The sequence below is a fragment of the Ochotona curzoniae genome, unplaced genomic scaffold (assembly GCF_017591425.1).
Source record: "Ochotona curzoniae isolate NIBS_2020 unplaced genomic scaffold, NIBS_Ocur_1.0 contig_1976, whole genome shotgun sequence".
NCBI classification, from domain to species: Eukaryota; Metazoa; Chordata; class Mammalia; order Lagomorpha; family Ochotonidae; genus Ochotona; species Ochotona curzoniae.
In genome coordinates, this window is record NW_024465279.1 from 2,181,270 (window position 1) to 2,207,050 (window position 25,781).

Below are 25,781 nucleotides of genomic sequence, written 5' to 3' on the forward strand. Positions count from 1 at the left end.
AATTTTTGCCATTATGTTCTAGGAATACCGGCCTGACTATTGTTTTGTTCTTATATGTTTGTCTGATTTGGTATCAGGTTAACGTTGACCTCAGAGAATGAATTTCAAGTTTCCTTCTTTATTTTTATAAAAGAATTAAGTAAGGTCAAGCAGCCCCATTTATGACATGGATTTAAGACGACAATGGGAGTCCCCACCCTGCGTCCTCACCTGTCCATGATCCTCACCCATCCTCATTTCTTGCTTTTTTTTTTTCAAAATTCTTACATTGGCAATCTTTCAGATCAATTCACAATCACAGTCTTAATATTCCACTAGGAGAAGAATTCAACAAACAGGACGCAGGGAAAAAAATTGTTGCTCAAGAGTGTAGACAAAGACTGTAAAGAATAATCAAAACACCAAGTTTGCTCACACATATTGCATGTTTTGTTTTCTGGGTGTTAGTTCCCACACATCAGGATGAACATATTTGTCATCTTTGGACTGGCTTTTCAGTGAGTGTGCTGGTTTCCAATTGCTGGTTTCCAATTTTATTGCAAAAGACAGGATTTCATGATTGTTTTTATGTCTGAGTATTGTTTAACACACTGTATATAATGTATATAAACAACACACACATTTTGCTTATGCAGTGATCCATTTATGGGCATCTGGGTTGAATCCTTATCTTAGTAATTTTAAAATAAACCTGGATATGAAAACAACACCCTCATAAGTCAGCATTCATTCATTTGGGCAAATTCTCAAGAGTGCGACATATGGTAAGTCTCTTATCAGATTTCTGAGGAATCTCCATATTTTCCTCCATGGTCCTTTTACTAGTTTGCATTTTCCTTCCTTCCTTCCTTCCTTCCTTCCTTCCTTCCTTCCTTCCTTCCTTCCTTCCTTCCTTCCTTTGACAACATTGTGAACGGTATTGATTTTAAACACTCTTTTCAGCCATGGGTTTGTTTGTGTGTACAAAACTATTGATTTTTTTTGGTGTTGATTTTTTAAAAAGATTTATTTTATTTTTATTGGAAAGGCGGATATACAGAGAGGAGAGACAGAGAGGAAGATCTTCCGTCCGATGATTCACTCCCCAAGTGAGCACAACGGCGGATGCTATGCCCATCCAAAGCCAGGAGCCTCTTCCAGGTCTCCCACACAGGTGCAGGGTCCCGAGGCTTTGGGCCGTCCTCGACTGCTTTCCCGGGCCACAGGCAGGGAGCTGGAAGGGAAGCACCCGGGATTAGAACCAGCGCCCATATGGGATCCCGGCGCATGCAAGGCGAGGACCTTAACTACTGCGCCATCGCGCTGGGCCCTTGGTGTTGATTTTATATCCTTTAGCTTTACCCAATCCTTATCAGTTGTAGTGGTATCTTTGCAGAATCTTTTAGTTCCCCAATACAGAGAACCGTGCTCTCTGAAAACTGGCATAACTTGACTTCCTGCTTTCCAGAATGTGTCCATTTGATTTGTTTTTCTTGCATAACGTTTCTGCGACACTATCCAGGACTATTCTGAATAGCAGCAGTGAGAGTGAGCGCCCTTGCTTGATTGTGCGTCTTAGTGGAAATGCTTTCCATCTTCCCTCCATACACTGTGATGCTGGCTGTAGGTTTGTTCTGTATTGCTTTGATTGTATTGAGGAATTTTCCTTCTGTACCCAGTTGATTTATTTATTTTTATAATGAAAGCATGCTATGTTTTTTCAAAAGTTTTCTCAGCATCTACATGGCAATTACATGAGTTTTTATATTTCTGTTTGCTAATGTGGTTTTTTCATGCTTATTTGGGTATGTTGAACCATCCCTAATACTAGGGAAAAATCCTGCTTTGTCCAGGTAAATAATCTCCCTGAAGTGTTTTGTGTTCTATTAGGTAGCGTTGGTCTATTTCAAAATTGTGTATTTTTTTTTTAAATACAGAGTATCTTACAATATTTAGGAATTCCTCCTCATTCAATAGATAAATATTTGTTTATATTGCCCCAATTACTCCTATCACATATTTCAGAGTCTCCCATCCCAATTTCAGATTCTGTTGCTTTATCTTTCACAGTTTGTTTGGTCAGACATGGTCCGCAGCCACATCGGTCTACAACAGGGGAGTTACCTTCATGCTGCTGCAAGGATTCTCTCATTACTCTCCCCTTTCACTTGCTCGTTTGTAGCTTTCTCTTGCTATTTTCCCTTAAATGCATCTCCATGGCTACCATCAGAAGCCTATCGAACCTCAGAACTTCGTTAATTCATATTTACGTCAGAGGGCATACATGCTTTGATCTTCTTGGGAATTTGGTCTCCACCTGCTCCGTATCTCATTCTAGCTGATTGTTGCTTGACAATTATTTGTGCTTTTGGTCAGCCTGTGAGGAACCTAACCGTATATGAACTCTACCTGGTCTGTTCTCTGGGGCTTAAGTCAACATGCGCGAATGTGGTCACGAGGATTGTGGCAGGAGACAGTGCACTTGAATTTGATTGTTTCATGATATGATTACCGCATGAGCTTGGATGACATAAGGTGAACTATCCTAAATGTGTGTCAGAGCTGTTTGAAGAAATTGTGTGACTCGAATTGTAACTATAGTCCATTTGGCCAAAAATCTATTTAGCATTTTTCTCATCAAATCGTGCTTTTCAATATCGTCATTAAGGCCTCCTTGAATTTGCTGAATTATAACAAAGCATTGCATAGGCGCAGTGGCCCAATGGTGCTCATATCTTAGTGCACTTCCGTAAAAGGAACTTTCATATCTTACGGGTCTATAGAACCATATCTACCTTAAATATTTGTGAAAAAAATGAAAGTGTAAAAAAAAGCAGAAATGTTCAGAATTAGAAAAAAAAATAGATTTTCTTTCTTCAGCCACTATTTATGTGTTGGCTAAAGAATGTGTTGACCTTCTTATGAACTTTTGTTGTTGTTGTTGTTGCTGTTGCAGTATCCTAAGGAGATAAGCTTGGAGGCCTTCTCAGTTATTGTCACCCAGATGCTGGGACTCAGTCTGGGGATCTCATACGACGACCCTAAGAACTGTCACTGCCAAGATGCCATCTGTATAATGAATCCAGAAGCTGTGTAAGTTTGTTTTTTTATTAATTATTTGTAGTAAGTGTTTGAAGATCCTTACTTATAGATTATGTTTATCTTTTTGATATTTAAGATTTATTTTATTGCAAAATTGGATTTACAGAGAAGAGAGCCAGAGAGAAAGAGCTTCCATACGCTGCTTTATTCCCCAAGTGGGCCACAACGGCTGGAACTGAGCAGATCAAAAGCCAGGAGTCACCAGCTTCTTCTGGGTCTCCCACGTGGGTGCAGGATCTCAAGGCTTAGGGTCACCCTCTCCTGCTTTTTCAGGCCACAGGCACGGGCAGGCAGCTGAAAGTAGAGCAGCCAGGACTAGAACCAGCACCCATATGGGGTCTTGGTGTGTGCAAGATGAGGATTTTAGCCACTAGGCTGCTGCGCTGGGCCCTGGTTATGTTTGGTGAATACTCTGAGTGAGGAAAATTAAAAAGTATGTCAGTAGAGCAAAACAAGTGATCTTTATGTTCTAAAACAGCTGATTTTTCTTCCAAGTAATTTGATTTTGTGGAAAAACATAGAATCAGTGCATGAACAGAAAATCTAAAATCTAGTTGCAGACCAATATCAAATGTTTATTATATGTGTGACTTTGGAAAAATTGCTTCATGTTGCTTAGATTTAACTCTCTTATTTTGCAATGGTAATAATCATTACTACTCTCATGTTTTAAAAAGTTGTGTATGAGTACAATGAGAGAATAAGAAAAGTCCATAGTTTTATGAGTATGTGACTTACAAATTTACCATAGTCCTTAATGAACATGTTATGAGACAAGAGCTAATGCTGATGCCTTTAATATGCCACGGTTTTTTGTTATTCAACAAGTCTATGACAGGTATTACTTATTCATAATTGAGGAACTATTGGAAGCTGAAAGTAACAGCAAAGATCTAATTTTTAGCACATCATCTTTTCATAGTAATATTTAAGAACCACTGAATTTGTTAACTTGCATGTTCTAAAGCATAGTACAAATCTGAACATATATGTATTACTAAATGCACACATACATATAATTGTGTTAAAGTTTGCTCTAAAAAGAATTATTACATGTATGTTATAAATACAGTGAATATATGCTGCCTACATCAATGCATAAATGAAAAATACATATTCATACAATTGTACATGTTTACACACATATTTCAATATGTAAAATGTTCTGGCAAATGAAATTGCAATGTAAGCTTATTTGTAAACTCACATTTATGTATGACAATTTTTCATAAAGTTAAAAAGAAATATATATTAAGAAGAAGCTATGCCTGGACATCGGTTTGGTGACAAACTGATTTTTATATTCCATTTGCATATTAGAAGAAGCTTCTACATTTATGAAAATTATGACTCTGAGTGATAATATTCTCAGCAATACAAAAATTACTGTTTTGATTGGGATTGTATTAAATCTAAATTTCTTAGGGTGATATGAACATGTTAATGATATTAATTCTTCCAATCCTTTGGAATGGAATGGAAGATTTTCCCATTTTAGTGTGTGTACTTCTATTCATTTCATTAATGTTTTATAATTTTCATTTTAAGAGATCTTTCAGGTGCGTGGATAAATTTATTCCAATCTGTATTTTTTGTAACCATTGTGAATGAGATTGTCCTTACAAGATTTTTTTCTCAGCTGTGGCATTTTTTATGTACACAAATACTATGGGTTTGTGTGTTTAATTTATATTCTGAAACTTTGCTGGACTTTGCTAGGGTATTAATTTTTATTTAGGTCAATTTCGCTTCAAGTGCTTTGCCTTTTTAAAAAAGGTTATTTTTTTCTATTGAGTTATTCTTGCCAATTTTAAAAACAAATGATGCTTCCCAGAGTTTGAACTCTTTTTTTTAGAAATTTATTTTATTTTTTTAAAATTGGAAGTTAGGTATACAGAGAAGAGGAGAGACTGAAAGATGTTCCATCCATTGGTTCACTCCCCAAGCAGCCGCAACGGCTGGAGCTGAGCCGATCCAAAGCCAAGAGCCTGGAGCCTCTGCTCAGTCTCCCACATGCATGCAGGGTCCCAAGGCTTTGGGCCGTCCTCAACTGCTTTCCCAGGCCACAAGCAGGGAACAGGGAGCTGGATGGGAAGCGGGGCAGCTGGGGTTAGAACCAGCCCCATGTGGGATCCCAGTGCATTCAAGGCGAGGACTTTAGCCTCTAACCATGCTGGGCCCCAGAGTTTGAAATCTTATAACCCCCTTAAGAATAAGGAGGGACAGTCTGAAATGAATGCATATACTATGAAATTTTGCTTTCATAAATAAAGAGCCAATGGTGTTTTATACATTAATCTTTAGGACATCCAGTGGTGCAAAGATTTTTAGCGGTTGCAGTTTGTGGGACTTGGAGAGTTTCATTTCAACTGAGGGTGCGAACTGTCTTCAGAATAAGCCAGAAATGGAAGGACAGCGAGCAGCCTGTGGCAATGGACATGTAGAAGCAAATGAGGTGTGCGACTGTGGCACTGAACAAGTAAGTTTTCCAGCTAGGAAAACTCAGGAACAGATTTGTGTTTCAAGTTAATCTCTTTTTCATAGAAGTTTGTTTGTTAATTGATGGACTTTCCCTTGTTTTGAAATATTTTAGATAATTCCATGAGCCCAGTGCTGTTCCCGTAAATGTAGTGGGTTCGAACAGTCCCTGCCCATATCCTGCCTTGTTCTTGCAGTCGATGTTGTAGGGAATGTTGATTGTCCTTCACCACTTCAGTAAGGTTGCTATAGAGCTTGGCTCGTGGCTTCTGTTTCCTTTCCCAACAGAAGGTAGGGATTCCTTCCAGCAATTTCACGGAATGTACTAATATTTGTTTTTTTTTTTTTGAGTACACAAATATTATCAGTGACTTTATCCTAGCGTTTAAACTTATGCCCAGCAAGTATAACTCCTTCTAAGCTTATATTATTATAATGATGCATCTTTTTTTGGAAGGCTTATTTATTTTTATTGCATAGTCAGATACACAGAGGAGGAGAGACAGAGAGAAAGATCCGTGTGTGTTGATTCATAACGACCACAATGTCCGGAACGACCGGAACTGAGCCAATCCGAAGCCATGAACCCAGAGCCTCTTCTGGGTCTCCCACGCAGGTGCGGGATCCCAAGGTTTTTAGCCACCCTTGACTGTTTTCTCGGGCTACAAGGAGGGAGCTGGATGGGAAGTGGAGCTGCTGGGATTAGAACCAGTGCCCATATGGGATCCCAGTGTGTTCAAGGCAAGGGCTTTAGCAGCTAGGCTACTGTGCCAGGCCCAATGATGTATCTTTAATTGTACGTTTTACTCATTCATAGCAATGTGGACCTAACAGTTGTTGTGATCATCGAACTTGCAGACTGAAAGCAAATTCACAATGTCTTAGCGGAGCATGCTGTGATAACTGCCGTGTAAGACTTAAAGTTATCAACATTTTACTATGCATAGCATGTATAGGATACTTGAGAACTCTTGTGACTAAAGTATAACTCCAAATACCTGTTTTTAGAAAATAAGCAAAAAATTAAATGTAGAAGCAGATTTGGGGTTGGTGAGCATTTTTAATATCCCAATATTTTGTGTCATGTGTTACATTCCTAAATATGACGTTTTATGAATCAGAGTGTTAATGAATACGATAAATATCTGCAAATATGCTGTTGAAAGACACATCAATTTCCTAGCAACATAAAAAAAGTATGACGAGTGAAACTTACTAAAAAAATTGTTTTGGAAACTGTATGTAGCAAAAATGTAAGCTATGAATGTTTAATTTAAATATCATTTTTATTGAAGGCTCTTAAATGCATGTAATGAACCCTTTGACATTTGTTACGTGGTTTTGTTCTTTTTTTTTCAGATCTGTCCTTGTAATGTAACAAATTTTTATGAAAATACCTTTGCTTGTTATGGGTTATTTATGATGGATCGTCTTGGTTTAAGGTTTTTTTTTAATTTATGATTTTTCTTATCACATGATTCTGTCTTACCTCTAAAATAGTTTATATCAAGTAGTCATGATCTATTAAAAATATGGAATTCATGCTCATGTAATATTATGTAGCTGGAAGACACCAAGGATCATGAGTAACATTAGGTTCTTTCTTCTGAACAATGTTCACAGTTGAAGTGCTTCTTGGATCATCCTTTTTTTGCCCCTGTATCCATTTTATTATTTGTGTCTCACGTTTGCTAGATAATTACAAACTATGATTACACTGGTCTATCTTATTTGAACCATATTATCCTTTTTTTTTCACTCAATAGGAAGAATTAATGATCTTTCTTTCCACAAACTGAAAACAGAAATAAAAATTTGGTTTTGATGTTGCATTTTTGGTACGCTTGTTCTGGTTATTGTATCTGTTAATTTGTAACATCCGTAGGCTTGCAAATGCAAAGTAAATTGAACACATGCCATTTGCAAAAATCAAACCAAGAATAGAGAAATGAGAGAGTGGGAGTTGGGAAATAAGTTGGGAAGTATCATGCTCTTAAAAGTGTGTATATGAAATATATATAGGTGAACAAAACCTGCAAAAATATGTTTGGAATTAATAAAATAACCATATGCAAAAAGATGATAGGTATTACTGAATAAGTCATGCAAAATCTTAATGATTTAACTTTAAAATAAATACTAACACCACAATCTTGTATATGAATGGTTTCTTGTTATGTTTTATTCTTCCTTAGTTTAGGCCCAGTGGTCATGAATGCAGAGGCATTAAATATCCTGCTTGTGATTATAGTGAGCAATGTACTGGAGCTTCAGAAGAATGTCCACCTGACAAATTTATAATTAATGGGCATCCATGCAGACGAAATACTTCCGTGTGTTTTGATGGACATTGTATAAGTCTTGATGAACGCTGTAGCACATTATTTGGAGGAGGTATTACCTTTGTTAAATCTAAATTGTGGGCCTTCACAGAGACAAAAATTGTGTATTTTAAGATCTATGAATTCATGTTTTGATGTCCCATATACATTGTGAAATATTTATAATTAAGGTTATTGAAATTGTCATCACCTCATAAAGTTGTTATTTTTAAAAAAGTATACTGAAATGATAAATTTTATTGATCTCTTAGGAAATCTTATACAGCATAGTACTTATTGTGTATTGTTGTTTCACATGAAATGTCCTGAATGTACTTATTATTATACTCTACATGAAAGTACTTCCTGAGAAAGCAAGATGGTAACAGAGTGAGGACACGGTAGAGTGGGTGAGAAGTGGCGAGGGCATCATCCTAGGTAATAGGAGTTTGTAGGCCAGTGGATGAGTGAGACTTCCTGGGAGCTATGGACATGGAGGAGAAGCAGACACAGCGAAGTGGTGCTACGGTGAACAGATACCCCAATGACTGTCAGAGCTCTACTGGGAAACAGGTGGGAAGGGATGGATTCCCGTGAACTAAGCTATAGAGTGGTGAGCCTTGACAGCTTTTGATCTAATTATGAGCCCAACTAGAGCAATGGAGATTCTACAGAAGGGCATTGGAATTGGGACAGAAAGCATAACCTAGCCCCTGATTTTGATGAGGGCAACAGAGCCCCTGGGGAAACTTGGCAAGCTGCACACGTACTAAGCTTGGGAAGAACCCACATCCAGCTCTGCAAGGGTCTTCCACAAAATCTGTTACCATGAATGCGTTTCTCTGGTCACATCAGGAAAATTATATTGACTTGGCATCTTTCAGTTTACATCCAAAATAGGTCCAGGCTGTTCCCTGACCTGGCTGTTAGAAGATTATTGCAAAAGGAGGAAAAGAAAAAAATACGTGTGCCACCAGAAGCAAGGCCGGAATAGAGTCCCAGTATGGAATCAGGAACTGTTGACATCCCTGTGATTCACAGTTTAAAGACATAGCTGGCGGCTTCCTAATCCCAGATCCTGCTAGCATCATGAATGGGAGAAAGGATGAACAGACAACAATACAACCATGACCTAGTGCTCACAAGGCTGAAGAGGGGTGATCTGGGTTGCACTGGCTCAGAACCTGTGGCAGCAGAGCAGCACGGAACCCCAAGACTTGAGACTCACTGCAGAGGTATTAGAGAAAACCAGGTACTTAAGGGACCAGTCAAGGCAATCCAAGGCCCTGTATATGACACAGATAAAAGATAAAATGGGCCAAAGGAGAAGAATACAATCATCTGTACTGCAATGAAGAAAAACAGTCACCAAGAATAGTGGTTAGTGAAGCCCTCCGGACAAAGGATCAGAAGACTATTTCAATCGCAGAATTACCTGATGAAATAATTGAAAACTGCTAGATAAAGGTTATAAAAAAATAATCATACAGAAATTCAAGGAACTTAAGGAATATATTACACTGGAAAAGGCAACATTGAAACAAAAACTGAACTGTTAGAAATGAAGAATTCAAGAGAGCACATTTAAAATACAATGGAAAGTCTCAATAACAGAACAAGTGAGGCCAAAGAAAGAATTTCAGAATGGGAAGACACCACGTGTAAACAAAAATCCCAAACAGAAATCTGGAAGAGGTACTGAGTAAAGAAAGCCATGCAAAAATGAAGTGACACCATCCAAAGGCCAAGCTTAAGGCTCAGAGGAATTCCAGGAGGTGATCTGAAAGATATATCCAATGAAATACTGAGTGAGAACTTCCCTAACATGGGAAAGAAGGCAGAAGAGGATCCCAAATAGACCACCACAAAGCAATCCTTTCCATGGCAAATCATAATCAAACTCTCTTCAGTTGAACATAAAGACATTTAAATGAGAAACATCACTTAACTTATAAGGCAGCGCAAAGCCGACTCCTGACTTCTCAGAAAAGTCCCTACAGGTGAAAAAAGAATGGAGTGACGTATTTCAGACCCTAAAAGAAAAAAAAAAGTCAGCCCAGAATAATATACCCAGCAAAGCTTTCCTTTATACGTGAAAATCAAAGACAATGCTTGCAAAGCAAGCGAAAGCTGAAAGACTTTGCCTCTGCCACATCTGCCTTACGAAATTTGATTAAAATGAGCTACGCACAGAGAAAAAGAACAGCTACCAAACCCAAAGACAAATGTGGAAAACATCTCAGCAAAACCAAGGAAGCCTAAATGCAACAATGAGAAACACAATGCTAAAATGATAGGATCAAATCACTTCTGGTCAGTATTAACTCTGAATATAAGTGGCTTAAACTCATCAATCCAATGTCATAGATCAGCAGACTGGATCTAAGCTCTTGTCTACAAAAAAAAAAAAAACTGCATCTCATCCACAAAAATACACAGAACTGGAAATGAAAGGATTGAAAAGAATATTCCAGTTTAACTCAAAGGAAAAATTGGCTGGTGTAGCCAATCTACTCTCAGATAATATAGACTTCAACATGTAAAGAAATGAAGAAGGACACCACATAATAATCACAGAATCCAGTCAACAAAAAGAAATCAAAATAATACAAATATATGCACCAAATGCCAGGGCAGCTAGCTTGATGAAACAAATATGAATGGATTTAATGGAAGAAATAGACTCCAGTACGATGACAGGGGGGACATTAGCACTTGATTAACTTCAATGGAAAGATAAAGAAGACAGAAATTCAGCATGGAAATGGTGGAGCTCATATAACAGGGAGAATGGGTTTAATAGATATTTAGAGTCTTTCATCTCACAGACACAGAATGAAATCTTTTTCATCCATATATGTAACTACCTCCTGGATTGATCACCTTAGAGATCAGAAAATAAGCCTAAGATTATTTAAAAAAATAATAAAAATTGTATCATGAATCTTCTCAGACCCACCAAGGCATGACTTGAAGACCTGCAAGAAAAATACTTCAGAAAATATGCAAATACATAAAACTAGACAATGTGACTCTGAATGAACAAGGGCTATAGAATAAATCAAAGAGGAAATTGAAGTTCTTCAAATGAATGAAGGCATCAACATATGTTCAAGGCAATACTAAGAGAAAAGTTTACTGCAATCACTGCCTACATCAAACACTAAGAAGAAATCAGGTAATTGAGTAAACTATATGACTAAATGACAGGGAAAAACAATGCAAAGGTTATCAGAAAAAAAATAATGAAAAATGATGAAATAGGCCAAATTGAACAATACATAAGATGAATGAATTGAAGAGCTGGTTCTTTCAGAAAATTAACAAAATGGATACTCCCACTATCCCAGGTAGTGAGAGAGAGAGAGAGAAGCCATGAGTCAGTCGAATTAGACACAAAAAAGGAAATATAATAATAGATAACTCAGGCATACACAGAATAATCATAAACTTCTGCAAACAACACTATGGCAACAAATTAGAGGACCTAGAAAACAGATCTCTGGATACAATGTACCAAAAGTGAATTATGAAATAATTAAAAATGTAAATAGATACATAACCAGGATGAAAATTGAATCAATAATTAGATCCTTTACAACAAAGAAAAGCTCTGGACTGCATGGTTTCTCTGCTGAATTCTACCAAATGTTTCTGGAAGAGCCGACTCCAATCCTCCACAAGCTATTCACAGCAATAGAAAGGAAGAAAATCCTTCCAGACTCTTTCTATGAAGGCAGCATCGCCTTGATAACAATGTTAGAAACAAAATAGAATTGCGGACCCCTGATGAACATAGATGCTAAAAGCCTCAACCAAATACTAGCCAACAGAATCCAGCAATAACTCAGATAGGTCATTCACCTTGACCAGCTTGGATCTATCTTTGGCATGCAAGGATGGCTCAGTATGTGCAAATCAAGTATCAGCATTTCCCCCTTCTAATGACCTGTACAGAGCATTCTTAATGGATACTTATATCATTATGTCTTCCCCTATATTTTTTTAATGGAAATTACTGTGAAAGTGAACACTTCCTTTCACTTTTCTTCTTTCTGTTTTTTTGAATCTTTCTAGGAAACTTTTGAAGTGTCTAACAATGGAGAAAGAGACCAAAAAAAAAAAAAACAAAACCCACATACCAAATCAGAATTTTTATGCTTATTCAGAATATTGAAGTGACTGTTTTATAGTAGACTGTTCTATTTTCTATGAATAAATAGAAGTAGGTCCAATCACCAAATAATGTTAAAGGAAAATGATGATTTCCCTAACTTGATGAGTGTGCACAGTATGTGAACATTGAAATGTCACAGTGCAGGACATGAATGCATCCTATCATTGTTAACAGAAAATTCATCGTAGATAAGATACGGAATCAACTCAGAGGTCCACCAGTGGTGACCAGATAAACAAAATATGGTATAGATACATTGGGAAAGATATTTGGCCGTTAAAAAGGATGAACTTATGTCTCTTGCAACATAATGTATACAAGTGCAAATCGGTGTGATTAGTGAAATAAATCAGTCCCCAAAAGCTAAACATATTTTCTGTGCTCTGTGGTAACTACTACACAGAATACAAAAGAAAAGTAACCTATAGAAGGAGATAGGTTTTGTGATTTGATTATATTGCTTGCATTTGTCTATATTCCTCATGTAAAATAGGATTTTTTCTTCTTACTTGCCATGCGTTGATACGTTTACCTGATTGAGTGTTAAGCCTGTAAGTGGGAAGGGAATTGTAAGTCTGCAATTGTAAAAACTAAAAACACGGGGGAAATGAAGGTGGAGGGTTGTTGGGAATGAGGGCGGGAGGGAGATTTATAGTGGGAAGTAATCTGCATCTGTCTCATTCACTCTGTGACATTTCTTCACTTTATATAAGGAAGTTAAAGTGTAAAAAGCCAACATATATGAGTGAATGGATGAAGATGGAAACGAAGATACATTTAATTGCAATTCTATTTCTACATTCAACAGGTTCAAAAAATGCTCCATTTAAGTGCTATGAGGAAATACAAATTCAACGAGATAGATTTGGGAACTGTGGTAAACAGAACAACAAATATAAAACCTGTAAATATGGGTACGTTACGCAAGTATTAATACTATGATTTCATTTTGGGGGGGTCTTTTAACATTTTATTTCAGAATAGTATTAAGTTTACAGAGCAGAAACAGAGTATATAGAAAGTATAATACTGTAATAGAATTCCTATATACCTTACCCTCTCCTTCCTTTTTAACATCTCGTCTTAGCACATTTCCCACAGTTAATGAATCACACCGGTTTCCCATTATGCTTCTATCTTTCTCAGTCCCTGCTGGATTTACAATGAAATTATATGTAACTCCCACTTACGTGAGAAACACGGGTTTTATCTTTACAATCTCACTTATTCACTTAACATATTGCCCATCATTTTGCTCCAAATGAAAAGTTTTCATTCTGTTTAATGTCTGAATATAAATACGTGTAGTATTGATGTCACATATTTTCTCATTGACTCCTGTGACGATAGACATCTTAGCTGATTCCCTGTCTTGGCTATTGTGAACGACACCGCTATAAACACAGCACAATGATTTCATACCTTTGGGTGTAGACCCAGCAGCGGATTTGCTGGGTCACATGTTATAGAGATTTCTACTTTTCAAAGAAATCTCTCACACTGTCTGCCACAGTGGTTGCATGAACTTAGATTCCAATCAAAAGTACTCCCTTTTCTGAACACCTTTGCTATCTTTTGTTGTTCTTCGACTTTTTGACCATAGTCGTTTTGAGAGGTGATAACGTCTTTGATGTTTTTATTTATATTTCCTTGAAGACTCGTTCTGTTGCCCATTTTCTCAGATATATGTTAATCATTTGTAGTTCTCCTTTGAGTATTGGCTATCAAGCTTCTTTGTCTATTTCTCATCTGGATAGGCTGTTTTAAATATATTTGTTAATTAAAAATTGATAAAAACGCAACATTTGCCATTCTGTTGGATATATGCCTATGTCTTTTTGTGTTGTTTTGGTTTTCTCATATCTACCACTGTCTCCTTCATTGTTTGAAATTTCTTTTCAGAAGTTTACATAAAGAATAGATTTCATTTATTTCACCTTTCTTTCCCTCCTTTTGTCTTTCATTATTTCCTTTCAATTTTTGTGGTAACATACTTTCAACTTATTTTTTAACTTTTTATGAATATATTGTTATTATCATTCTGTGACACAGTTCCATAGACCCTGGCATTTCCCTTACCACCTCCTCAATTCCTTTTTTCTCCACTGAGTTCTTCTATATTATTACAATAATATAGTTCCTCATAAACAGTTACAAGCCCATCATTGTGGGCATGGACAATGATAGAGAACACAACATGCCGTTATCCAGATCCGTTCACGAGTTTCATTGGGAGTCCATCTTTGATCTGGAAGTAGAGATGCAGACTGCATTGCATCCTCACATCTGGATATGACAGTCTCCTTTACATAGTTAATAAACATCCCCTTAAATGAAAAGTCTCAAAACAAACTCAACAACAGCAAGAAAAAGAGATATGCCAAGAAGTTAAGGAATGTGATACTGGATATGGTAGTCTCCATTACACAGTTATTATAAATACATCCCCTTAAATGAAAAGTCTCAAAACACAATCAACAACAGAAAGAAAAAGAACTTTAAAACACCATGACGTTAAATAACGTGCTACCGAATGACTGAGGTGTTGCTGTGAAGAAATGAAAAAGAAAATCAAGAACCTCCTTGAAGAAAATGATGCCAATTGTATGATTTATGAGTCAGTGAAGAGCTCAATATGAGGGGGAAAAAACTGTTTTGAAGACATTAAACTAAAAAACATCAAAATTTATGATGTAGTTTCTGCTGATCTTTGTTGGTGAGATGTGTCTCCTGTCGGCAACAGGCAGATTGGTTTTATTTTTAATCCAGTCTACTAATCTACATTTGATTGATGAGTTTAAGCCTTTTACATTCAGCGTTAATACAAATAGGTGGTAATTTGTTCCTGTCATTTTAGCAATGGTTTGTCCATTGGTTTAGTCTTCTGGTCTTCTGTTGTTATTTTTGGGGGGACGTTCTTCACATTTGTCTTTGTTTTGATGGGTGCTATTCCATTTTTTCTGTCAAGAAAACATCTTTAAATATCGTTTGTAGGGCAGGTTTGGAAGAGGCGTACTCTGAATTTTTCTTTACTGTGGAAAAATTTTATTTACTTTTCTGATACAAAGGGGTTTAGTTTATTCTCGCATCACTGATACTCTCTCGGGGTTCACATTTCCCAGCGCCCCTTCTTCTTACATGTGCAATCTCACTTACAGGCCCGGGGAGCGGCGGGGAGAGCCTTGGCACTTCATGCGGGGGCGCAGAGCCAGGGGCGGTGGGGCCATGCGTGAAAGGACAGGGAGGGATGGGGTGGAGGGGCCCTTCAGTCTTTCTCATTATTATTCCCCTCAATAATTTTTAATGTCCGTGAATGATTCTTCACTTGCAATCCTTCCTGGCTGCGCAGGGTGGGGGGTAGGGAGATGGGGGGCATGCAGTGGCAGGGCAGGGAGGAAGGCAGTGGGCGGGGGCTGGAGTGCACAGGGGCGGCTCCTGGGCTAAGGTACAACCCTGTCTTTGGCTCTCCTGGGGAATATTCTCCTCCGTGCCTCTCTGTCCAGCCCCGCTACCTTCCCTCCCACCCCACAACATCTCTGGGAGTTCTGGAAGCCTGGGATTGGGGGGGGGGGCAACTCCTGGGGTCCCTGAACATATGGGCTCTGCCACCAGGCCCAGGGCTGCAGGAGGCCCCCACCCTTGGAAAAGTGGGGAGGGAGAAGAACCCCTGGTTCTGCATTGCTGTTCACACTCCCTGCCCCCATGTGCAGGCTCCAGAGGAGGGACGCACCTGTGAACCTCCACTGCCCCCTAAGCGCTGCGCGGGCCACCTCCCCAGGCCCCAGCTGCGTGCCAAGTGACCAGGATATTGTGCTTTGGGATTGGTGCTGGGGTGGGAGTGGGGAGGGCCGGGGCGCTAGACTAAGGTGCTTGTGCTTCAGCGGGAGGGGATCCCCTCCCCTACCCACACTTGGGCTGCCTGGGGGTTAAGGTGCTGGACTGAGGAACTGGGAGACCACAGTGCCAAGGACCCCAGGGTGGGCTTGCCTCGCCCACCCTCTCAAGGGGAAGCAGGTGTTGGGAGGGGTTCCTAGCAGGCTGGTGGTTCGGTGCAGAGTGCCCCTCTCCCCCACCAAACCCCTGGCCTGGGGAATAGAGATGATTATAATCTAAACTAGACTTAGACAGAAAAGATCATGCTTTATCTTTTTTTTTTTTGATTTATTTTTATTGCAAGGTCAGATATATATATATATATATATATATATATATATGTATAGACAGAGAGAGAGAGGAGGAGAGACAGAGAGGAAGATCTTCTGTTCAATGATTCACTCCCCAAGTGACTGCAATGGCTGGTTCTGAGCCGATCTGAAGCCAAGAGCCTGGAACCTCCTCTAGGTCTCCCACACGGGTGCAGGGTCCCAAGGCTTTGGGCCGTCCTTTACTGCTTTCCCAGGCCACAAGCAGGGAGAAGGATGGGAAGTGGAGCTGCTGGGATTAGAACCGGCGCCCATATGGGATCCCGGTGCATTCAATACGAGAAATTTAACCTCTAGGCCATGGTGTGGGGCCCATGCTTTATCTTATATGTGGAAGTTAATACATAGATAGCATAAAATTTGCACGGATGTAATATCATTTAGTATGTATTACAGATATCCTTTCACCACAAAACACTATGTATGTAATACTAGATTCTTCCTCCCTCATATTGCGATTATTGTCATACATCTGCTTCTTTGTGACGTGAATACATTTGCTTTCAAGAATGAATGGTATATGTGCATACATATGTAATCTGAAGGAATCTGGCAAAATGTTAAAATGTTAAAATGTAAATCAAATATATAGCCATGAAAATAAAAGGTGTGAATACTACTGAAAGAAAGATGCTTAGAAAATGGATTTATGTGGTTTTGTTTTTTACTTTAAATGCTGTCTTTTTAGATAAGATATATATATATTTATTTGGATACATATGCATATATATCTCATGATATATTTCCATCGGTTCAGGGGATTCTCTTTGCATGTCCCCATCTCCTCTCCCCCCACTATTTCCCCCCCCCCCGTATTATTATAATAATGTAGTTGTTCAGCAAGATTCACAGATCCTTCATTGTGCTATTTAAGTGCTGTCGTGACATTGTAGATACAGACAACGTAGAAAGTCCAAGATTAAATTGTCACGACATAGTTAACAGTTTCATCGGGCGTCCGTCTCATACCCAGGAGTAGCAATGCACATTTCACAGTCTCCACTTGTCAGTATGCTAGCTGTTAAAGTTTACTGATATAAGGGCAGAGTGATGATTTTTGAAGCAAATAAAGCAAATCCGTATCCTTCCTACAAAATGTTCAATAGTTAATCATTTATGTTTGCAGAGATCTTGGATGTGGGCGATTAGTCTGTACGTACCCATCAGCAGATCCTTATATTAGAGAAAATGTGGGTATAATTTATGCTTATATGCAAGATGTAGTATGTGTGAGTTTAGACTACTCATTGCAGAACTTGGATTCAGATCCAATGATGATCCAAAACGGCTCTCCCTGTGAGAAAAACGGGGTAAGAGATTTAAAGTCTATCTTTAAGACACATAGTTCTTTTTTAACTGGGTTAATATAAATGTTTAAATGTTAATTGATTTCTGGTGTCATGTGATCTCAAGTATTTGAAGACAAAATGAACATATTCAATCAATGGCTAGATAACGTTAGAATAATGATGATGTGCCAGCATTTCTTGAATGTAACAGGGAAAGAACAGACCTTACCAATATACTTCGTAACAGAGAAAACCCCATTTTTTTTTTAATCAAAGAAGGACACAGAACTATTTAGTATTACGCAAGTACATGTCTTTGTAGTTGTTTGTAAGAACCAACCTCATATGAAGTGGCTTAGAATCAAATTTTCCCTCTTACTGGTGAGCATTATGCAAGTTACTTAAACAGCTGAGATATTCAATGCAAACTGGGGATCATAACAGCAATTACTACTGCATAGTACACAATAACAGCTAGATATATTTCGGCGGTTATTAATCATTGCCATTGTAATGTTTTGGTATCTGAAATCTGGCGAAGATTAGACATAATGAATTTTCCTCAAAATCCTCCTATTTTCTCATGAGTAAATACAGTATAGAGTATGGATACAAGCAGTATAGATTTGCTCGAAGTTGTAATTTTAATGGCAGATGCAAGCTACTTTCAATTGTGAGTCTGCCATTTGACAGATGATCATGAACATATTAATAGACTTAAGCTTTAGTACCTCAACATGAAGTCTTATGCGTTATGGGACACATTTCTAGTTGTTTGCATTTTAAATCCAGTTCGCATGAGGAAAACATATGGTCTCACTGACTCTGGTTTACTTTTCGTGTTTAGGAATTGTAAATGCCTTCTTGGAAGGGCTTTACGTCCGAGTACTCACTAGATGTAATTAGGTCATGAATCCAAAACAAACTAAAAAATTACGACACTGCCACTAGGCAGCTTGAGCTTATTCAATCGGTGACTTAAAATGTTCCATGGAAATTATGAAAGATAGTGTGTGAAAGCTAATTTTATCAAGCAGCTTTTAGTGATGTTGTAAACTGCATATAATGAGATGCTTTTGACAATTTAGTTTCTGTGAGTCAGTGTGATGGTTATAGGACTCTTACCTTAATTTCAGATTAGCGTGACATGCAATATATGTTACATTCTGGAAGGAGGTCCGGTGAGCAGAAATGAAAAGGGGCTACATTGAGGGCTTGAAGGGATTAGACTGGAGGCCTGCACTGTAGTACTGTGAGTTAAGCCCTTCTTGTGCTGCTGGCACCCCGTATTGTGGTAGTTATTGGAGTCCTGCTCTCATGCCTCAATTTAACTGCCTGCAAATGTGTCTGGAAAAGCAACAGAAGGATGGCCTTTTCAAAAAGTGTTAGATTTGATTCACAAAGTCTTTTTTTGTTTTTGAGTCTATTTTTATTTTGGAGATCTGTCCTATACTTTAATGTATAAAAGAAAACATTTTCACATCATCTCATTTTAACATAAAAACAGCAATGCTATTCCCCGCCCCCCCCTCAAATTTTTTATTCTAGGAAAAAATATTTTGCTCGTGTAATAAAACTAAAGTTTAAGAAAGTTGAAATTGCCAATAATAATAGAATTAGGAATATATCCTTTGTATTCTAAAACCACCCTATTTTTAAATATTGAAGCACCTGTTTATATGAGAGGGGACAGACAGACAAGCAGGATGAAGTGAGAGAGTAAGAATTCCCATCCTAGATAACTCCACAGATTACAGGAACATAGTCCAGGTTTTCCATGGAATTGGCAGCGATCCAATCCCTCGAGGCATCATCTGTGACCTTGCAGGAAGGAATCTGGAGTCAGGAGTGGAGCTGGGATTCAGACCCAGGTATTACACACACTAGGTTAAATGCATAGGCCTGAATACTCTGTTTTAAACTTTAAATAATTCTGCCTGCATTTTGATACACTGGGTAATAAAAGATATCTCATATTTAATAACTTTCAGTATTTGCTTCTCATTTCAAAACAGAGAGGAGGGAAAGGCAGCAGCAGCGAGAGAGAGTAGAGAAAAAGAGGGAGAGAGATAGACTGATTTCCATGCTTTGGTTCACTATCCAAATACATGGAAATGCCAGGGACTGACCCGGGCCCGAACCAGGAGCCTGGAACTGCATCTGGAACAACACTTCAGTGAGCAAGCTCCAAGAAACTTAAACATCTCCTGCCTTCTGCGGTGAGCATTAGCAGAATCTGAAGTGGAGTAGTTGGGACTTGTCCAAGTACCTCTACTTGGAATGTGGTATCCCAAATAGTATGGCAAATAGTCAAACGAGGTCAACTAGGTACCAGCCTCTTCTATTTCATTTTAGTGAGTTTAAAGGGACTCTACTAGCCTCTCATTATTTTTGAAAATCATATATGCCATGGTTTACATGAAATATCCTGATGTTTGTAGAGTTTAAGCAACATGCTTCTAAAGGACGCACTGGTTGAGAAGAACTCTCAACAAAACTTTTAAACATTTGAACTAAATGAAAATATTACATTTCAAAAATTGTGGAGGCAGAAAAAGTAGTACCTAGAAAAAAACTGCTAGTGGTGTAATTTCATGTTATGTAAGTTTTACTGTTACATGTCTGATTTCTGAATTGGAAACTATTTGGTGTGTTTTTCTTAGTTTTGTGTAAATGGCATTTGTGTAGAAGGAAGAATACTTCGGCTTCAAGCAGAGCAATGTGAACTAACACGTTGCAATGGGAACGGAGTAAGTAAGCACCTGTTGCCTGAATCAGGTCTCTCGGGAATGAACCACAATTTATAAATGTTTATTGGGGTCCCTACACAAACCGCACTGCTATTTCTGGCTTAAATGTGGAGCTAAAGGAGCAAATACTTTTGGTGCCCACAAGTAGTTTTACAGAACACCTTGAATGCAATTGAATTTCTAATTCTTTAAACATCCGTTGTAAAATGGTACCTTTCAAAAAGCATTATTTCAATAATATATTAACTTGTTAACACAAAAGGATGTAATTATGCCACAATTTATAAAACTACACTTCATGCATCCGTGAATGTATAGGGATAAAGAAAACCCCTTTCATCCATTTTTTAAAACAGATTTTAATTTTTGAGCAGACTTATGCTCTAAATATTGAGTGGAAGGCACAGAGATTTGTCATGTATCTCATTACCCCATATTAGCACAAGCTCTTTCAAATTCAACATCACACACAGAAGTGTTATTTGTTACAGCCGATGAGCTACATGAACACATAAGTAGTTCCCCAAGCCAATAACTGAGGTTGCACTCACTGTTGACATTATACGATCTATGATTGTTGACAAAGCATATGTACATATCAGTACACTCTATAGAATGATGTTCATTGCCTTAAAAATCTGTACTTTGTATGTTCATCCCTTTGTGAAAGGCAGAATGAGAGATGAGGCTAAATGGGAATAAATCTTGCTAATGATGTACCTGATAAAGGGTTAAAGCATAGAATCTACAGAGTTCAAGAAACTCAACAGCACAAAGCAACCTTGTTAAATGTCAAAGGACATAAACAGTTTTAGGGTGATATACAGAAATTGTACATACTCACATTATGTGAGTACCACATTTATTTTGGTGCAAAAATGATTTTATTGGTTTTCAAAAATTTATAAAAACCTTCATGTATTTTATGAAATAGATTTAGGAACATAACAACATGTCTTATCCTGTTTCCTCCGGGCCACATTTCCTACCCACTCTTCCGTATTTCTTTTTTTCCCCTCTAATTTTTACGGTGGCCTGTTTTCACTTCACTTTGTAAGCACTAGCTTAACACTCCGTTAGGTAAAGCTATCAACACAGAGCAAAATAGAAGAAAAAAAAGGCCTACTCTTTCCAATGAGTATAGATAACTAGCGTAAACAAGAATGAAATCCTAGGACTTCAGTGTCACTCAGGGGGAGTACATTTGCGTTCTCTCTATCTTAGTCATTACAGATCAGGGCAAATATGTTTGTGTCTTTGGGACTGGCTTACTTCACTATCCATAATGATTTTCAATTTGGTCTATTTAGTTGCAAGAGGCAAAATTGATTTCCTTGTTATGGCTAAGTAGTTAGCATTCTGCAGTGTATGTATGCCACATTTTCTTTGCCTAGTCATCTGTTGGCAGATGTCTGGGGTGGTTCCATATCTTTCCTACTATGAATTGAACTGCTATATTCATGGGGATACAGATAAACTCTGAGATTTTGATTTCGTTTGTTTTGGGTCAATTCCCAGGAGTGAGGTACAGGGATTAAGGACAAAGGAAGTAAATTCTACAAACGCAATGCTGTAGTCTACACCATTATCAAAACACAGGGCTTTTCCACGACTGCACAGTTCCTTTGTCACTTCCTATTCAATCTTCTTTACACCAAAAATTGCACCAGCTGTAAGGGTATCAGCCATCATATCATATTAATCAAGTGGTATGTAAATAGAGTCTGTGAAGCCAACAGCAGACTTCACAGCAGAGATCCTGCAGAAGGAAAATTCATAGGATGATATATGCAAGATCTTGAAAAGAAAAAAAAAAATTCTAGCAAGGAATCTCATATCCAGCAAAACGATCCTGTGGAAATGAGGGAGAAATATTTTTTCACACACACACACACACACACCCTAGGACATCACAGTTAGAGGAAACCAATAAAACAATGAGGAGCTCACCATTAAAGGAACAAGAATAGTAACAGGTATTATGAATGCCAACTGCAGGACAGAATTTATTAACAGAGCAGATACGCTAAGGACAAAGAGAAGACAACTCTTCCCTATTATAATAGAAAGTCACCCAAACATGAAGATAAATAATGAGAAAGGGAGAAGGAAAATATGCCAAAAAAAGTAGTCAGAAAGCAATGTACGTTGTTCATTGACTTTGGTATTTCATTTCGTCACCACCGGGTGCCCCAGCCTTGGTGAGAGATGAGTCTCATGAAATCTCTTTTGCTGGTGTAGTGACTCATACGGATGGATTTTTGAGGTCTTCACACTAAATCACCCAACCTGTTTGGGGGAATCATACAAGCATTCAAGTGTGAGATAACCTGGGGTCCATTGTTATTACGACTGGTGCGATTTTTGGTGTAGAGAAGATTGAATGGGAAGTGACAATGGAACTGTGCAGTTGTGGAAAAGCCCTGTGTTTTGATAATGGTGTAGACTACAGCGTTGCGTTTGCAGAATTTACTCGATTTATACACATTTTTCCATACATAACTTTTTCTTCAAAATGAAAAATATACCAAGAAGTATTTACTGAGCTCTAGTTACTAGCTTTTATTTTTTTGTTGCTGTGGTATGAATAACGAATTATGGAAGGATAGTTAGTACGTTGTAAACTTGAGCAACTAACATACTGAGCTGAGCATGAAAAGGCCACTGTTTCTTACTGTTGGAAATGAGAGTTTTAAGTAGGGAAGAAGTTTAGAAAGCATGCTGTGATATTATGTGGGAATTGAAAATAATCTGTTTCCATTAATGTTTACTACAATGAAATAATGAGCCTGGGTTTCTGGCTTTGAGCAGGCCCATTCTCAGTTGCAGTGGGTGAGATTGGGGTTCTGGATCTGTTGCTGTTTCCAGCTTTGTACTGATGAGCACCCTGGAAAGCAGCAGCGAAGGACCCTACCACCTGCATGAGATAGCAGGTTGAGTTTCTGACTGTAAGCTCTGACCTAGTCAACACTTGGCTAGTATGAGCATTGGGGCGGTGAAGCAAAGAATCAGAATATCATCATCTCTGTTTCTCTCTCTGAGTCTCTGTCTTTCCCTGTAGGATCTACATCAACTTTGCCTCTCAGATAAAGTAAAAATACACACAGTTTTTCTTAATCAAAGCTCAATCTTGGTTAAGTGTGGTTGATATTACCCACAACACATGTGGGGGAGCTGAGTAGAGTTCACCTTTTTAGAGTAGGATACTTCAAATTGCCACCACGGACTCACTGAACAGAGAAGAGCTGTTTACGTCTAGTTCTTTGCAGCTGGTACAAGCTCTGCACAGCACATGGCTGGAACGGTTATAATTTCATTAAAAAATAAAAGTGCGCATTAACTTAACTGATACATACACGAATCTGCTAAACTCTCTTAATGTAAATATTGTCAATTCTACTTTTATACCTATTCCTTCTTTAAAGGATATTCTGACATAAGAAACTGAAATCGTGTTTTTTTTTTTTTACACAAAGTCACATTAATCTAACATGAAACTAAACACAATGACTGTATCATGATTTCGCTTTCTATGACAAAACGTGCTAACAATAATGCATTCTTTAATACGATCCTAGGTGTGTCTATCTGATGGAAGATGTCAGTGCCGTGAGGGCGCTAGTGGTGATTCTTGTCAGAACCAAATTCACGCAGCACGCTCATATCAGAAACTAGGTAATTATCCCCATTTTATAAAATTCTGAACTTATTTATATATTATTTTTTCCCATTAAAGAAGAGACTCATAATTGTAATGAAAAGAAAATTATACACCTTTCAAAGAATGGAAACCAAATACATATACTTGCACTTGCTCCTTCCTAAGGTTAGAATGCAATCATTTAAGCAGAATTGGTTTTTTTTTTCCGAATATTTATTTATTTTATGTATTGGAAAGTCAGATATGCAGAAAGGAGGAGAGACAGAGAGGAAGATCTTTCATCTGCTGATTCACTCCCCAAGGAGCTGCAACAGCCAGAGCTGAGCTGATCTGAAGCCAGGAGCCTGGAGCCTGTTCTGAGTCTCTCACACAGGTGCAGGGTCCCAAGGCTTTGGGCCGTCCTCCACTGCTTTCCCAGGCCACAGGCAGGGAGCTGGATGGGAAGTGGGGCCGCCGGGATTAGAACTGGTGCCCATATGGGATCCTGGTGCATGCAAGGTGTGAACGTTAGCCATTAGACTACTGCGCCATGCCCCAGTTAGCAAAATTTACCAAACTCAACCTATGGCAATTATTGGTCTAGACACTTCAGATGCACAGCAAAAAAAAAAAAAAAAATTGCTGATTTGGGAGAGAAGTTAGGTGGTCTCATGTAGTAGTAACTAGCAAGTGGCAAAATTAAGATTGAGAATAAAGTTTCCTGATATTTATGCCAGTGCCTTTTCAGTGACACTGAAGTGGCTCAATATGTAAAAAACGGAGACCTAATGTCAACGGAAATAAAATATAATAGAAAAAAGCAATATACACAAAGACCATGAGATCCTTCGGTAACATAATCTTTGAAAAACTGGAGCTATGCACATTTGAATTTCTTTCTGATTAGATGATTTTGAATTAAATGTTGTTGATGTTTCTTGGTTCCTTACAATATAGTATAATCTGGAATTTTTGGAGAATGGTTCCATGCTTTTAAACTTGAAGGTTGCAGAATTAGAATCAGGTATTTTTTTTAAATATAACTTGTTAGTATTTATTAATTTTATTGGAAAGTCATATTCAGAAAGGAGGAGAGACAGAGAGGATCTTCCATCTGCTGACTCACTCCCCATGTGGCTGCAATGGCTGGAGCTGAACCGATTCAAAGGCAAGGAGCCAGGAGTCTCTTATGGGTCTCTCACATGGGTGCAGAGTTCCAAGACTTTGGGCTGTCATCAACTACTTCCCCAAGCTACAAGCAGGGAGCTAGACGGGAAGCGGGGCCACTGGGACACGAACTAGCGCTCATAGTCGGATCTGGATACGTTCAAAGCGAGAACTTAAGCCACTAGGCTATCGCTCCGGGCCATAATGTATATTATTTTTTTCCCCTATGTTCCTTAAATAACAATATTTAGAAACAATGTAACTGTATACAACTTGAACATAAAATCTGATACTTCATTTTTTAAATTTTGATTTGTTATTATTTTTTAGGTTTGAACAAGGGAAAATTTTCTAGGATGAGTGAAAAACATTGGTTTCCTGGTTTCTATGTTGGCTTTCCTGTTCTGATCATAGCCACTACAGTAATTGTGGCAGTGGCATGGAATAAGTTGTACAAGTGGCCTGTCAAAGAAGAGGAATCCCTAAGTGACGGGTAAACTGAGCTTGTTCGAATTTGTATTCTGGGCCTGTCTTTAGTAGCACTTTTATCTAATAATGTATAAGGCTACACCACAAATAGCAGCAAGACGTTTTGCTGGGATTTTGAGTACAATCAATATTTATTCTAATTAAACATTTTGAATATCCCCATTGTAAAGATGCAGTTTTGAGATGA

General features: G+C 38.1%; 1 protein-coding gene across 1 annotated transcript in view; it reads left to right on the forward strand.

Moving 5' to 3' along the window:
- The window catches only part of LOC121149887 (disintegrin and metalloproteinase domain-containing protein 32-like), a 71,197-nt gene that overhangs the window by 34,437 nt on the left and 10,979 nt on the right, over nt 1-25,781 (forward strand). Inside the window, 9 exon segments of the mRNA XM_040970553.1 lie at nt 2,936-3,072; nt 5,386-5,560; nt 6,377-6,469; nt 7,755-7,953; nt 12,866-12,971; nt 17,386-17,569; nt 20,212-20,298; nt 23,877-23,973; nt 25,436-25,598. Of these exon segments, the coding sequence (XP_040826487.1) occupies nt 2,936-3,072; nt 5,386-5,560; nt 6,377-6,469; nt 7,755-7,953; nt 12,866-12,971; nt 17,386-17,569; nt 20,212-20,298; nt 23,877-23,973; nt 25,436-25,598 (1,241 nt within the window).